Source organism: Priapulus caudatus, unplaced genomic scaffold (genome assembly GCF_000485595.1).
Source record: "Priapulus caudatus unplaced genomic scaffold, Priapulus_caudatus-5.0.1 Scaffold354, whole genome shotgun sequence".
Classification (NCBI taxonomy): Eukaryota; Metazoa; Priapulida; class Priapulimorpha; order Priapulimorphida; family Priapulidae; genus Priapulus; species Priapulus caudatus.
In genome coordinates, this window is record NW_014577415.1 from 130,752 (window position 1) to 146,975 (window position 16,224).

General features: G+C 45.3%; 2 protein-coding genes across 2 annotated transcripts in view; one reads left to right on the top strand and one right to left on the bottom strand.

Annotated features, from left to right (window-relative positions):
- Positions 1–380: 380 nt before the first annotated feature.
- On the bottom strand, positions 381–9,102 carry LOC106809429. Its single transcript, XM_014812509.1, has 3 exons — positions 9,045–9,102; positions 7,858–7,944; positions 381–1,972 (listed from the first exon to the last, which is right to left on the bottom strand). Exons 1-3 carry the CDS (start codon positions 9,100–9,102, stop codon positions 612–614), a joined length of 1,506 nt encoding a protein of 501 aa, XP_014667995.1. The 3' UTR covers positions 381–611.
- Positions 9,103–12,319: 3,217 nt separating this feature from the next.
- The window catches only part of LOC106809430, a 19,352-nt gene continuing 15,447 nt past the window's right edge, over positions 12,320–16,224 (top strand). Inside the window, exons 1-6 of the mRNA XM_014812510.1 lie at positions 12,320–12,342; positions 12,940–13,049; positions 13,516–13,551; positions 14,173–14,239; positions 14,379–14,491; positions 14,881–14,993. Of these exons, the coding sequence (XP_014667996.1) occupies positions 12,320–12,342; positions 12,940–13,049; positions 13,516–13,551; positions 14,173–14,239; positions 14,379–14,491; positions 14,881–14,993 (462 nt within the window). The remainder of the gene's footprint in view (positions 12,343–12,939; positions 13,050–13,515; positions 13,552–14,172; positions 14,240–14,378; positions 14,492–14,880; positions 14,994–16,224) is intronic.

Genomic DNA, 16,224 nt, shown 5'->3' on the forward strand with positions numbered 1-16,224 from the left:
CCTACTCCATCACCTTCTCCCCTCCTCCTCCTTATCCTCCTCCCCCTACTCCATCACCTTCTCTCCTCCTCCTCCTCCTCCTCCTCGAGGTGCTAGGGGTAATTTCAGACTGGGGGTAATCTCAGACCGTGACAGCGGCATGGCACCGCCGAGTCGACTGCAGCCCCACTCGTTTTCCGTTTGACGGTACGAAAAACGAAAAACGAATTCGTATTTCCTTTACCGTTTATCGTTGTTGTGCGAGAAAAACGGAAAACGAAATCTTTTATCGCTTACCGTTTTTCGTTATCGTGTATGAAAAACGAAAAAGGAAATAACTACTATTTTTCGTTTTTCGTGTTTTGTTTTGAAGTAAGAAAAACGAAAAGACGGTATATATATACACGAACCCTAGTACAAGTATTGTTTATATTTTCATTTTATTCTTAGTCTCTTCATCACAGCTATCTTGTGATCAATAATAGCTCTTCGCAATTAAGTTTATGGTGTTGCCTGTATCGCTCAGATATTAAGGCTGCATAAATAACAACGTCCTGTGTGTAGATGTATAGCAAAAATTCCAACCTGTGCTTTTCCCCAATGCACCACATGTACCTGCGATAGAGACACGTCTAGCTTTTGATAGTAAACAAGCACACAACACTGTTCTCTCTCATGTGGAGCACGTCTCTCTCCGGTAGGGGGCGCTCCCGCGCCGTCTCCGTGCTGTTGTTCATGCCGATCGTGTGCACGTTGTGCCCGAACATGGAACCGACGAGCGGAACGCCGGGGAAGGTCTTGCGGAACGACGCGGCGACGGTTCGCGCGTGTTCCACGTGGTGGTCCTTCTCGACGAGATCGCCCGGGTTCTGCTTGCAAACGAATACCAGGCCGAACGCGAGCCTCCCGTCTACGTCCGTCAGGGCGCCGCGCAGCTCCGTCATGCGCGCGGCGATCGCGCGCTCCTCGCACAGCCGCACGTCCACCGTGACGCTGGCGACCTCTAGCGTCTCTCCGGAGAAGGCGATGCCCTGGACGCAGTAGTTGAGCGAGGTGGCGCCGCCGCGCCGCGCCGCTGCCAGGTGGCTGAAGTAGCCGTGCCCACCGGCGAGCACGAGCGACGACCGGCGGCGCCCCCACAGCTGTTCCGTTATCTGGCGTGAGATTCTCATCGCTTCGCTGCTCGGGCAGTCGTAGAATAGGAGCAGGCACTTGACCGCGGGGTCGTCCCACAGCCAACTGTGCCGGCGACCCCACTTTTCAAGGTCGGTGGGATCGTCCCACTCCTCGAGGAAGTGATGCACGCGTATTTGCGACGGCAGCGCCAGGCAGGCGATCGACGACGCTTCTGCGGCGCCCTCTAGTGTGTGAATGCTACCTCCTAGCTCGTGGCAGCCGACGCAGCCCACCGAGCCGATGCAGAGAGTGGCGGCCCCTGGCGGCAGACACTCGCTCATGTAGGATAGCAGAGAGAGCGGCGCGTCGTGTTTTCTCGCGTGCTCGTTTCTGTCCGCTTTCACCTTCCTGTCTACCTGGGAGTTGCAGTTTGTGTCGAGTTCCCTTTGCTCTTGTCTATTGCCTTTGCAGTCTATGTCGGCTCTACTGGCATTTAACAGCGTTCGTGACAGAGTGCTGGTAATCAGGGTACCCGTGGAAAACACAAGAACGGTGCTCGGCTCCGACTCCAGTTCCTTGGAGAAGCGGCGGAACGCGTCCGCCGCCTGAGCGACATCGTCGGGGGCAACCGTCCTCCCGACCACGTCGCACCGCGCGAGAAAGCACTGCAGTCGCGGCTTTCGGCGATGTTTCACGTAGGTGGCGCTGTCGTTCCACGCGGCGCACACCGTCGCGCACGAGTTGAGCGCGAGAGCGGGGAGCAGACGAAATATGTTGTGCATGATCTCGGGCAAATCCAGCAAGGGGTGAAGCTGACCTCGTGGCCTGTGGGCATCTGTGTCCATGTTTACCCTCTGGTGGCACTGGGTCAGCATACCTGTAACGACAGAGGAGGTGAGAGTCGAGCCTTCAAGCTTTACTGCTGAGTGGAGTACTTACAATCGGTGGCAAATGTTTTGATCCTGTGCATAATTAATGATCGAGTAAAATTCCGATTGTGATGTGTGTCAGCAAACGTGTAAGTACTGCATGGAGTGTATGGTACATTGTCGTCATCGTTACCATGATCGTCGTCAGCAGCCGCAGCAACAGGGACAGGAGCAGTAATAGTTGTAGCAATAGCAGCATCAACAGAGGCAGCAGTAGCAGCAGCAGCAGCTGTAGTACTAGTAGTAGTAGTAGTAGTAGCAGCAGCAGTAGTAGTTGTAGCAATAGCAGCATCAACAGAGGCAGCAGTAGCAGCAGCAGCTGTAGTGCTAGTAGTAGTAGTAGTAGTAGCAGCAGCAGTAGTAGTTGTAGCAATAGCAGCAGCAGCAGCAGCTCTACAGCTCTCAGTAGCGTCTCTGCAAAACTACTACCGTGTGATGATGATCTAAGAATATTTCTCATCGGCGATTCATTGTGATCCCGGTGCGGCCAACCTGTTCCACTTGTCAGGAAAGCTACCTGCAGCCTGAACTCCTGATATTATGCTTCCTAACAAGTGTGTATCTGGGTCACTGGTGCAGTCATCCGCGTGGGACCAGAGGCCCAGGTGCCAAATCCGAGCGGTTTGGAGATGTGTGAGCAATCACCTTATACGCAATGTTGCACTATAGATCTGTAACTTTCATGATATGAACGCTGTATAATATGTCACGTATTGTATGTACTGTAGACAGTGTGTGCACACGCAGGTGCGAACGCAATGCTTACATTGTCAAATTCGTTCGATATATGAAATCATGAGCGAGTGGCAAGGATAAATGCCATCAATAGAGGGGTTTGCCTAGACTGCAACCGGTTTCATTATGTGGAGGATAATTGAGCAATCGTCGCTTAGCTGTCGATGGTGCCGATGATGTAGTCATTTAGTACATACACTATAGTTAGTTTATACCATTATACCAGGAGTGGATAATAGAGATATTATATAGAGATCTAGAGTCTCTATTATCCGCTCCTGATAATACTTATGCGTGAAGAAGAGGCATGGACAGCCTCTACGGGGCACAGCTCTACTGTGTTCTCCCACGTGGATTTGATTTGATGGTTGGATGATGACATTTTACATAAAAGTTATGTTGAGAAAATGCTACACAAAGTTAGCAATGAACTTTTTTATATATACCATTATACTGTTTGAATTAATTAGGCTCTATATAAATAATCCACTAATCCGTAGCCAAGCATTTTTTCCTCTGTATCATCACAATCCCAGATTAACCTAATTAAATTTCTGAGTAGCTGATACATCAGGATTTATAGTAGAAAATGCACATATCAGGAAGCCCAATCAATAGACGATAATTCCAACGTGAACTGTCGGGCAGACATTTTCCACTCTGCTGCGACGCCACAACCTATCTCCAACCGTTATGCAGCTAATCTGGTGCTCTGGATTCCCGAGCTGTAAACATAGTATATATGTATAGTAGTATATATGTATAGTAAGTAATATAGTAGTAAACATAGAGCTGTGAGACAGAGTCGCAGCCCTCGTGTCAGGATATATATATATATACGTGCAGGCACACACCGTATAATGCACAGGTTAATGGGAATCACGGCTATTTAGAGATGAATGCTTGGTACATATATGTGTTGGTACTTGTTGTATATTTTGGCAGGGGTTAATAACGACAAATTATTCACCCCTGATATTCACCCCTGGTAGCATTATTCACCCCTGATATTCACCCCTGATATTCACCCCTGGTAGCATTATTCACCGCTGATAATTAGGAAGATGTAAAACAATGAAATTAATGGAACAGCCGGCCTCCGCAACTGTGTTGCTAAGTTTTCGGTAACAAGCTTTCGTTCGGCAAAACTACGCACTCGTTGTTATGCGGATGATGTTGCTATAGCCTCATGCTGGCGACATTGCAGCAGATGTGAGCTGAAGAAATTTGGATGAAGTGCCTTGCATTGTGATACAACAGGCTGATGCCAAGGTGTGCTTGCGAGCATGGCACTCAAGTTTCGTTTAATCGTTCTCTCGTGAAACCCTCACGCAAACACATATATGCATATAGAAGTATATTGATATCGTAAACTTTTACGGCCCATGGCTTAATTTCGCATTGCTTACCCTAGCAAACATACAGCTCATGTGAACCTCTCGTGGAGTGATCACACTGAATGAGCGAGAAATCTGTATAGTTCGATGAGTGAGTTAATTTTTTAAATTAAACTTACCTATTTGCGTTGAATTTATTCTAGGGAGTATATATATTAGAGAGACCGTCCATACAGTTTATTTGTTGATGCGTAGTTTTTATCTGAGCCATATTCTGACCGAACCTATTCCCAATACATGGTTTCCTATTACAGTATATACACGGGCTCCAACGAATGTCTCCAAATGCATTAAGCCACATGGAACTTCAACAAATTACATGTTCTTGCCATTAGCATATACTTCGTAGGTCACTCTAATAATTTCTGCTGCTAATTATCATAATATGACTGTACCATATAGGCACAGACTATATAGTGATAACATAGAGTGCTAATATTGAAATATAATATTGTCCCAACTAGGCCCGTAGCCAGCGGGGGGGGGGGTTCGGGGGGACACGGGCTCCAACGAATGTCTCCAAATGCATTAAGCCACATGGAACTTCAACAAATTACATGTTCTTGCCATAGCATATACTTCGTGGTCACTCTAATATTTCTGTGCTAATATCATAATATGACTGTACCATATAGGCACAGATTATATAGTGATAACATAGAGTGCTAATATTGAAATATAAAATATTGGCCCAACCAGGCCGGTAGCAGGGGGGGGGGTTCGGGGGCTGAGTTCGAACGAACCAAAAAAAAACCAAAAAAAAAAAGAACCAAAACCCCCTTGCCCCAAGCAAACAAAATTTTTTTTGAAAATTTGCAAGAATTTCAGCTCAGGTCGCTCCATTTTAGGTAATAATTGGCAAAATCTCCATCGTGCGGAGCAGTGAAACAGTGAACACCCCCTCCCCCGCTTCGGTCGCTTGGCTCCCTCGCCTTGGTCGCCTTCGCGTCCGAGCTAGGGGCGTGTACAGGGGGGGGGGGGGTTCAGGGAGTCCGGACCGCTCGTTTCCTTTTTCCCAGTCGGACATATTCCAGTCGAAGAATTAGCGCCTTCTGGATTGCGTTCTGATTGGTTCATCCTGCCTCCTGATTGGTTCAAAAACAGCGCGTGTTTGCTTATTTGCATATGTCATGTGCCTATTCTTATAAAGTCTGTGGCGTGTTGATAGGACACCGGCGTTTATGTCTGAAAGGGCGGTGGCATCGAATCCCGTTTGGTTTTTTAATTATTTTTTTGTTTTCTGTTATTTTTCTATCTTTATCCATTTAAACTATTGTTCTTCTAATTAACGGAAATATTTTGATGATTGATTTACAACAATTAAATATTTTAATGAAATTTTTTTTAAAATAATTTATTTTCATTTATTAGTGTTAATTAAATTTAATTAGGTTAGGGTTAGGATTAGGGTTAGGGTTAGGGTTAGGCGTTAGGGTTATTATTGCAAAATAATTGCCAATTCTCTCGCTATGTTACAAATGGGCGTTTGTTCTCTGTCAAGGCAAAGCAAATCGAAGCGCAGCCAATCAGAAGGCGCCTGCAAATTCTATGTCGACTGCGGAAAAAAATACTCGCGTCCGGACCCCCCTTGCTCTTTGCCAGAAAACGCATCTGAGGGGGTGTAATTTTAAAAATTTTAACGCAACTTTGAGCACGTGCTCGCAACTTTGGGTTACGGTTAGACCCCCCCTGGTACAAATCCTGTAACACGCCCCTGCCGAGCAAAATTGCCAACATTGAAAAACGAACCCCCCCCCCCAATATAAAGCTGGCTACGGGCCTGGCCCAACCACCTTTTACATCTCCGTGCCTCGAACACATTCATACTCCTTTCACAACGCGAACAAAGTTCTCGGCTGGTGATCGTGACAATTGCAATTGCAGTCTGACTGTCTGTCTGTAGGTCGGTCGGTATGTCTGTCTGTCTGTAGGTCGGTCGGTATGTCTGTCTGTCTGTAGGTCGGTCGGTATGTCTGTCTGCCTGCCTGCTCTGTTTGTCTGTTTCCATGCGGGTAGCTATAGATTGCATTTACTATAGAAGCATTCCTATAGTAGCTATAGATTGGTGTCTGTGTTGATGACAGGTGTTTTACTATTATCTACTTCTGGTGTTATGTATGTGTGACAGGTGCGTGGGCGAGCATACAAACCGGTGTCACTGTACAATGTAATGCAGCTGTAACGTACCACCTCGCTGAACAACGACGATGATCAAAGGCGTTGTCTAGTGACAGGGGAATAGTCAGTCCTACCTGTCCCTGAGTCTGTTCAGCAGGATATTCGACCGCGCAGGATCCAGAATTTATTTTTATTTTCTGCTACCCAATCATCATCTCATTATCTCATCATATTATCCCATCATCTCAGAGTTCTCACTGTAATCTTCCTACTCTTGATATTCCAATGAACATGTCTGCGCCGATAGCAAATGGTTTTCGCAGCATAAGAATAAATGCACGCGCACGCACACGCGCGCGCGCGCACGCACGCACGCACGCACGCACACACACACACACACACACACACACACACACACACACACAACACACACACAGCTTTGGGGTTATTTGACTTCGTGTATACTGTTATATTACCATATGTCTGTGTGTGCTGGTGCTGTGTGCCTGTGAGTTTATTACACTTGCGGTTTCATACGTCGATACAGTTTGCTGCTGTTAGTTTATTTTGTTACGCCTAATTTTAATTTCTCCTTTGCGTCGAATATGCATTGCATTCTGCTTTGCGTCGACGATGACATACATCAACTATATTGCCCGTGCTGCGATTCATATACGTGTCAATATATCGCGTTCCATTGATTACCATAATCAATCCCTTTCTTGTATTGAAAATATATTTGCAATCTTTAATTTTTCGTAGTCGTTTATATGTATAGCGGTATATTATATGTAGATATATAGTATATAGTCGGTTATTATAGCGGTTATATATATTGGGTATTACGATTGTTATCGGTAAAGAGCGTTTATAATCGTGACGATTTTGGAAGTGGGGTAACTTTCGCTAGTACGTGATCGCCGTTCCTATACCTTTACGGATAGGAAGGAATTTCATGCATTGTTGGTTCACCTTGTATTTAGAATAGTTTCCGATTGCAGTTCTATTCTTTGATATTTGTAAACGAAAATACGTTTTCTGTCACTTCAGGTGCACTCGCTATGCGCGGAGCTTTTAAAGCGAATAGCACTAGCTGGTATCTAAGCAACACGGATACAGGTTAATTGCGCTTGTCTGGTATAGTCAATGTCGTACAGCGGTGTACGTATATAGCACCATGGAGACGGCTGTAAATTGCTACGGAGAATGGCCCCGTTAGTCCGTACTTTATACGCAACAAAAAACGTTTCACAAAGTATCAGTCTAACTGTAAAACATAACCAAGCTGCTAAAACACACACACGCACACACACGCACGCACGCACGCACGCACGCACCGTACACACACACACACACACACACACAACACACACACACACACACACACACACACACAGACACTACGCGTACACACACACATACACACACAACACACACACACACATGCACAACACACACACACACACACACCACACACACACACACACACATTAATAATATATATGTAACATTTATATAGCAACAAAAATCGTTTTGCGTTCGCATAATATATGCATCGTATATATATCGTATATTATACTCACTCTGTCTCTCAGACCTGTGGAGGCCTGCAAGCGTAGCTAGCATCCACACCTGTACGCATGTCGTGTGCGTCACGAACTTTTGCTGCTCTGAAGACCAATGATAACAATTTAGCTAGTATATCGCCACAATGGTAATAATCAAGCGGATGTAATAGCAGCAAGCACTGTATTTCGCCTGCGCGTATAGGGAATATAATAATACTGACCGGAACCTTCGGTACACCTAGAGTCCTTATACAAGCACTGCGCCTAGCCGTTTGTGTGCGTAAAACTAGGCAAGAGCTGGCTGGTGTTATTGACGAGGTGGTTGGAGAGATAGGGGGCGTGGTCTGTTGCCACGGAGGCACCTGTGCGCGACGGGATTTGTGTCCCGTCACGCGGTGGCTTGTTAGTGGTGGGTGAGATGGCAAATTATCTCCTCTCGCTCTCGCTCCTCTTCTCTCTCTCTCTCTCTCTCTCTCTCTCTCTCTTCTCTCTCTCTCTCTCTCTCTCTCTCTCTCTCTCTCTCTCTCTCTCTGTCTCGCTCTTTCTCTTTCTCTCTCTGTCTCTCCCTGCCCACTCTCTTCTCTCTCTTTCCGTTTCTATCTCTTGCTCTCTCTCTCTCTCTCTCTCTCTCTCTCTCTCTCTCTCTCTCCTCTCTCTCTCTCTCTCTCTCTCTCTCTCTCTCTCTCTCCTCTCTCTCTCTCTCTCTTCTCCTCTCTCTCTCTCCTTTCCACTCTCTCCTTGTTCTTCTTCTCTCTCTTCTCTCTCTTATCTCTCTCTCTGCTCTCTCTCCTCTCTTCTTCTCTCTCTCTGCGCTCTCTCTCTCTCTCTGGCTCTCTCTCTCTGCTCTCTGCTCATCTCTTCCTCTCTCTCTCCTCGGTCTCTCTCTCTTCTCTCTTCTCTCTCTCTCTCTCTTCTCTCTCTGCTCGCCTCTCTCTCTCTCTCTCCTCTCTCTCTCTCTCTCTCTCTCTCTCTCTCTTCTCTTCTCGTCTCTCTCTCTTCTCTCTCTCTCTGCTCTCTCTCGTCTCTGTCTGTCTCTCTCTCGTCTCTCTCCTCTCTCTCCTCTCTCTCTCTCTCTCTCTCTCTCTCTCTCTTCTCTCTCTCTCGCTCTGCTCTCTCTCGTCTTACTCTCGTCCTACTGCCTCTCCACACACGTCGCTCCTTCGTGGCACGCCGCCGGCGCGATCTTTCTCCTTCTTTCGAACCTTGTATATCCCCATCCTCTCTGTTCTTGCCTACTCGGCTCCTCTCCGCTCCAGCCATTTCCCTCACTCTTAGCTTCACATTCGTATTAGTAACACGCACATAACAGCCTGCGACCAGGCATTTGCGGTTTCAGTAAAGAAAAACATGTAAATTGGCGATATTAAACCAACAGCCCCTCATTAGCAGAGACCCCGATCATCGCACTTAACTGTTCTCTTTGCTACGCGCACACGCGATCATAGTGACTTTCCAGTGTTTCGCACACCGACGTTATTCGCTTTACCTAATTAATTTCTCGTCTGTGCTCAGCCGCCCGGGCATGCTTGCATGCAAGGCCGCCCCAGAGAGCAACTCAGAGAGCCCATCTAATAATTACTTATCTGACTCCTAGTGTTACATGCGTTAATGCTAGACGCGCGACAAACAAACGTCCCTCGATTGGTGGCCGTACCCCCCCCTACTCACACACTTCGTCTTAGCGCATGGTGCCAGCAACCAATTACGCTCTTGTAATCGTGCGTCAGTCCTCACTTACGTCAGCTAAACTCTCCTCAATGCGTAACGCCATGGAGCCCATTTAGGCCTCCTGGATAGCTTATGTTCTGTTTGCCTGCGTCGGCAGTGTTGCGAAATGATATAATGAGAAGCTCTCGATCATACCCACGGACAGCGCAGCTTGCGCGAAAAGCCACGTTAGAATAATATGTGCTTACGCTACTTCACGCTTGCCACACTTGTCACTATATTTGCTCGTCGTGTAGTTGTTCGTGTACTGTTTGCACGCGCGTTGCCACAGTCATGTAATTCGCTACACAGCCGCATCACAGCACGGATTTGGTCGCACACGGGCTGAGGTTTCGCCGGCTTACGCATAAAAGGCGCACTAGTGCGTTGTCTGTGGCAAGCAGATATAACACGCTGAAAGACCCGTGGGGAGTATCCATTCACAGAATATAAGCCAGAGACGGCTTCGCTGTAGTATGCCCGGAAGTGTATTGCCAGCATCTCCGAATTATGTCGGAACAGAGCGAATGGGAGGGGGGGAGATGCGCCGCCGGTACGTTGTCTTTTCCTCGGCCCAACGGAGTGTGGCAGGAGGTATGTGATCGCTCTCTGCGCTGCCAGTTCGTCCGGCCACACACCACCATCCCCGCGCGCCGTCACCCCCGGGTCCCGCACGCCGGCCGCTCGTGTGTTCCGCGATCGATATGTACCCGCAGCGTCGAAGCCAGCCAGACAGCGACAGCGAGCAGCGGTGTGCTCCACATGGTAGCACTAGCCACGGCCGGAAAAGCGAAACGAGCGGGCTGCTACGAAGCGAGCAAGCGCAGCAGCCAGCGTGTATTATGTCAGTACGCTAGTGCGTATATCGCTCGCTTATTCCGTAGTGTTCGTTGAGTCTGTTAATGCGTATGGGTATATGTGCGGCTGGCGGAGGTACGTGCACCTCCTACGTGATGCACTCTGTCTAGGCTTTTAGTATGTAATGATGGTCGGTCTTTCGGTGTCACTTGGATTTATAACAACGGCATGGCGCCATCTAACAATGTGTGTGTTGTGCGCTGCGTGCGTGCGTGCGTGTCAGTCACAGTACACAATAATAGGTATAAAGCTTGCGCAGTTCTTCCCATGCTCTTGATATTTCTTCGCCATACCCATGGAAGTCTCAAAATTGCGTAGGTTTCCAAGAATGAGTAGAGTCATACGAAAATTAAATTTACTACGTTTGAAGGCCGAGGTGTAGAGTATATGCTGGCCTATAGCTATTTTATAACTTTGGCATGTATATTTGTGTAGCTTTTACGCTATATGTACACGTGTGGCTGTCTATGAAAATGCGAATTCACTGCCTGAAACTGGCCAAATAAAAGTTTATTCTGCATTTATGCATTACATTAGGCTCGGATACACGTCATTTTTTGTGTTGTAGCTTGAATCCTTCGTGCAAACTTTCGTATTTTACCGAAGTTGGTCTTCGCTGAATTTTTTTTTAAATGGTTCACATTACACAGCTAAGCTGATACTCTATTCACACATTACATATTCAGCTCTTATATACTGTAGTTGCATAATTAATCTAATAGTTTACAGTGACTGCAATTGTTTCTTCCCTTTTATCGATAATTTAGGTGAAGCGTCTGGTCAGGCTACACAAGAAGGAGATACAAGTCCCAATATCGCCTGTTTCTGCACACAGACAAAACCGCGTATTTGATTACAGGATATATCCTAGGAATACACTATTTCTTCATGTTTATGCCTACTAAGTCTAATTTGGGCATTGCATTGGACTGTAAAGAGTAGAGTTATGTTCTGTTCATGTGATTGAACTGCATCGATATACAGTGATTATTAAGATCGATTGTCTTCCATATAACATCAAGAGTCCATAATATGAGAAAGATTTGTGAACCCGTGTTCTTGATTCATGACTATATTTTACTGGATATGGACTCTTGATAACACCAAGATCACATATAAGAGATCTCATATATATCATAGAGTCTATCAATAGAGTCATCTATAGAGTCCTCTAATAGAGTCACTAATAGAGTCATATTTTTTTTTATATATTAGTCGCTAATAGTAGTCATAATAGAGTCCCATTATTATTGGAATTATATTCATGTAACTTGATGTCATTAATGTCTGTTATTGATAGACGCCTGAGAAAACAGCTACTATGTTCTGTCAGGATATGACCGAATGATATAACATGTTTTTATTATTTAACAGTAAAAAGTACAATTATTACTTATCAATTAAAAGACCGTCCCAGCCTAACCAATTTGGACTGTTGTGCAGCCGTTGTACAACGTTTCACTGTACGTGTAAAAAACGTGATATAACGTTGTCGGCAACCGATAAATTTGTAGGACTCCATGAACGTTGGCACGTGTGTGGATCACCATCCCTGTAATGTAACATTCCTGAACCATGCTGTAGACGTTTAAAATAACATGTAGATTATTATTAATTAATATAGATGGTAGCGTGGATGCATTCAATTTTCACTTAAATATGAATGCTTATTTAGCCTTCAAGTGTTCAGGCTAGGCAAAGGTCACACTGGTCATTGCTAAAGAATCAGCAAGAGCTACGTCCACGCCTGTTGTTAGTAACGAAGAAAGACCGTAAGCTGCCACTGCATGCTCTCTCTCTCGCGCTCTCGCTATACCCACCTATCTCCATCCCCGCAAGGCGACGAATCTTGTTTAGTCCAAATAAATTTCACAAAAAGGCGCATTGTAGGCGAGAACATTAGTGATAAGCAATGGTAGATCTTACGACTGCAGTGTACGTATTCTTAACGCTATATATCTCTACTATTTCTATACAGAAAATGCAGGAACACGAAAACAAGCGTCTGTGCGTTGTCAAATCGTCACACAGCTTCGCCTCGTAGTCAACGGCGCAGCGCAGCGCACTGCGGTGGATGGTGCATCCGATTCTAGATGTTCAAATATCACGCAGTAGGCTATCTAACAGTTTATCATTTGCATTAGCATATATTTTACGATATTTTTCTAATCGATATGGGTACTGCCTGACTAATAGGCCATGGCTATTGACAGTATATTTGTTTTGGATTGTAGTCCTTGAAATGCTGCAGTTATGATTAATAAGACTGGAGACTCTAGCTGCAGTATTGGGTGCTCTCTTATATATTCAATAGTATAAGAAGTGAAGCTAGTCCTATCGTGGAAGACAACAGGAATTGCAGGGAGCAGCAGCCTTTGTCTTCACGTAAGACACATTTACTCCGGGAAAAACTACCTGACAGTCAGATTTCTTGTATTGGATATTTTCTGTTGATGCGTCTTTCACTGTGAGGCATTAGTGAAGCCTCTTGGTGGCAGCTTCAATATCTCGATTAATCTCCTTGCATTTTAGCGGAGCGAAGCCACGCAAAGCGAATGCAGTTGTCATCTCCGAAGAACAGAACCTCAACACTAGTTATGTCCAGCTGCCGCATTTGGACGTCAGTCGACCTGCACGCATTGGTCTCCTCCACCATTTCGAGGTACCCTACCACCCACACTTCGCCATAAGCTAATACACGCTTCATTACTTTGCTATTGCATGTCTGTTTTGTCACAAACTGATTGACATTGACGAGTCGACATCTTGCTGCAAATGGGTGCTCTTATATATTCACAGTAGATGTAAGGAAGTGAACTTAGTTCTATCGGGAAGACAACGGGATATGCAGGGAGAGGATCCTTGGGTGCTCACCGTAAGAGACATTTACTTAGTAACAACTACCCTGACAGTTCGATTTTTGTATTCGGATATTTTTCTGTTGTGCCTCTGTTCATGTGAGATTAGTGAAGCTTGTGCCAGCCTTAATATCTCATACATGGCTCCCTTGCCTTTAGGGAGCGAAAGCAAGCAAAGGAAACTGCAGTGTGTCACTCCGAAGAATCAACACCTATATGTCGCAGCGGGGCCGGCTCGCCCTTTGAGTAGTCGCTTGCACCATTGCCGGTCTCTCCACCATTCGAGGTACTCGTACCAGCCACACCTTCTCAATACAATACTACACCATTAAAGCCGCCCACAATGCGCATCCAAACGCTAATTTCGCAGTACTCAGACTACAAATACTTCGTGTCAATGCATAATCACATACACTTATGACAAAATAAACTTCTAGTTGCTCCCATTTCACTCGCTGCGTTTGCTTAAAACCACAGAAAGGAGCTAGGTGAGAAAACTGGCATTCTGGCGCAAACGCGACTGTTGCCAAACAATATAGCCTCGACCCAGTGGTTGACAGTGACCGTCACATGTTTTTATCTTTGCCTACACCGTACCACTGTAACAGCAGCACCGCTGCACGGTTGCTTGCGGATTGGCGGAACTGTCAACAACATCTGGACGGTATTTTCAAATACCTTTTATAGACCAACGCGCAGTGATGGGAGGAACTAGAGTTTATTTGTCATCAAGGTGTGTGCTTATGCATGCCGACCGAAGTATTTGCTAGTCTAGTATTGGAGAAATTAGCGTTTGGATGCGCATTGTGAGCCTTTAATTACTTGCTATTGCATGTTTTGCTCACAACGATGTGACATTGGAGTCAGACATTTGGCTGCAGATTGGTGCTCTTATATATTCACATAGATGTAAGAAGTGAACTAGTCCTATCGGAAGACAACGGGAATGCAGGGAGCAGCAGCCTTGTGCTCACGTAAGACACATTTACTCAGAAAACTACCCTGACAGTCAGATTTCTTGTATTGGATATTTTCTGTTGATGCTGTTCATGTGAGGATTAGTGAAGCTCTGGTGGCAGCTTCAATATCTCATACATCTCCTTGCCATTTTAGGGAGCGAAAGCAGCAAAGGAAATGCAGTGTCACTCCGAAGAACTCAACACCTATATGTCCAGCTGCCGCCTTTGACTTAGTCGCTGCACCATCTGGTCTCTCCACCATTCGAGGTACCGTACCACCCACACCTTCTCATACACTACTACACCTTTTAAAATTACTTGCTATTGCATGTTTTGCTCACAACGATGTGACATTGGAGTCAGACATTGGAGTCTATATCAGTGGCCATTTTTTAGTATGTGGCATATTTCGATACCCACTACCTCTACTATTTTTATGCACTTAGTTTCAGAGATGTGTGGATGTTTAGTATGGATTCATTTGCATGTTGTGATTAATACGTACGTTATCTGACTGTTGCACAGATGTCAGGAACATTTCATTCACCGAAAAGTTAGTAATGCTAGTATCCATGTAGTAGTGTCACAGTTATCCAGCCGGCAAATGTTAAGCAATGAAACGGTGATGTGTATGGCAGTTTTCTCTTTTTTTTTAGGTAGTGCTGAATTCCCAAGGATAGACGAGGATGATACAATCACTGTTCTAGTTAACCGAAAACCAGAGCCACAGACAGTAAGTAGCTTTCACCTGTGTCGTCGGCATACCCCTGTACAATTTGTCATTGTCATCATTGTGATCAGTCACAATTATCAACTACTATTATCAACATATTATCAACTATTATAACACTATAACACTATTATCAACATATTTTATTGTTTTCCTCATCTCCATCAAGATTTTAATCGACATCATCCCCAACATCATTGTTATCCTTACCAACGCCATAATTATCATTGTTACTAACATCATCATCATTGGCACTAACAACATCTTCATTGTGAGCAAGAACGTGTGTCTTGACTGTTATTGTTTATCATGTTGGTGATCGGATGTAATCCTTGAAAAGGTTCAAGTAGCCTCACATATGTTTCATTTTTATTGGATTTTTAGTTGAATTTCTTCAAGAAGCTTTTCTTAGTGCATTTAATCAGTGCTGCGAGATTTGGGACTTCCAGGCAAAAATAGATGGGTGTGTGGTTCCCTACGTAGAGGGTGGGAGTAGGTCAACAGAGTGAAGGAGACGTGGTCATCTTCCCAGCCATATAGGAGCATGGGAAGAACGGATCTCACAAGTGGAGGCAGTATAGGCTGTTAAGACAATTTAGGTCAGGAGTGGGGTATCAAGGTGAAAGAGAGTTGGATTACAAGTCTCCAAGGTCAAGACCCCTGATTACCACCTCCCCCCTCCGTATAGAAGGATCGAGTTGGCAGTCCCGCAGTATTAAGAGGGTGTCTTAAGGTGATCAAGGATGAATGTGGGGTCGCTATGTGGAAGAGAGTGGGAGTAAGTTGATGAGGTGGAGAGTTGTGATTGTCCCCTCAAGTATAGGGGGATAGGAAGAGTTGGTGCCACAAGTGAAGGCAGTAGGATATGGGTCTCAAGGAAAGTGTGAGAGTGGGATCCCTAGGTGGTAGATGTTGGTAGTAAGTCGATAAGGTGTGCCTGATTATCCCACCAAGTATAGGAGTATAGGAAGAGTGGGTGTCACAAGTCGACACAGTGTTGGAGAGTGGCCCCGTGGTTGAGGAAAGATGTGGTGAATGGAATCCTATACTTGTCCGTCATTTTTATTGCCCATCAAAAACAGGTTGAGATGCAGGCACAGATTGATTTCTAAATAATAACCGTAGAAATGTATTTGTCTCTTTTTTTAGCATTAAGATGTTTATGCATGTTTATGCATGTTTATGCGATGTTTGTGCATGTTTATGCATGTTTATGCATGTTTATGCGATTTTTGTGCATGTTTATGCATGTTTATGCATGTTTATGCAA

Excerpts from the sequence above, each read along its gene's own strand:
- LOC106809429 (XM_014812509.1), bottom strand. The coding sequence starts at position 9,102 with ATGGCTGGAGCGGAGAGGAGCCGAGTAGGCAAGAACAGAGAGGATGGG. Across the intron at positions 7,945-9,044 it reads AGAGGATGGGGATATACAAG|AGCAGCAAAAGTTCGTGACG; the intron begins GTTCGAAAGAAG and ends ATTGGTCTTCAG. Across the intron at positions 1,973-7,857 it reads CCACAGGTCTGAGAGACAGA|GTATGCTGACCCAGTGCCAC; the intron begins GTGAGTATAATA and ends CTGTCGTTACAG.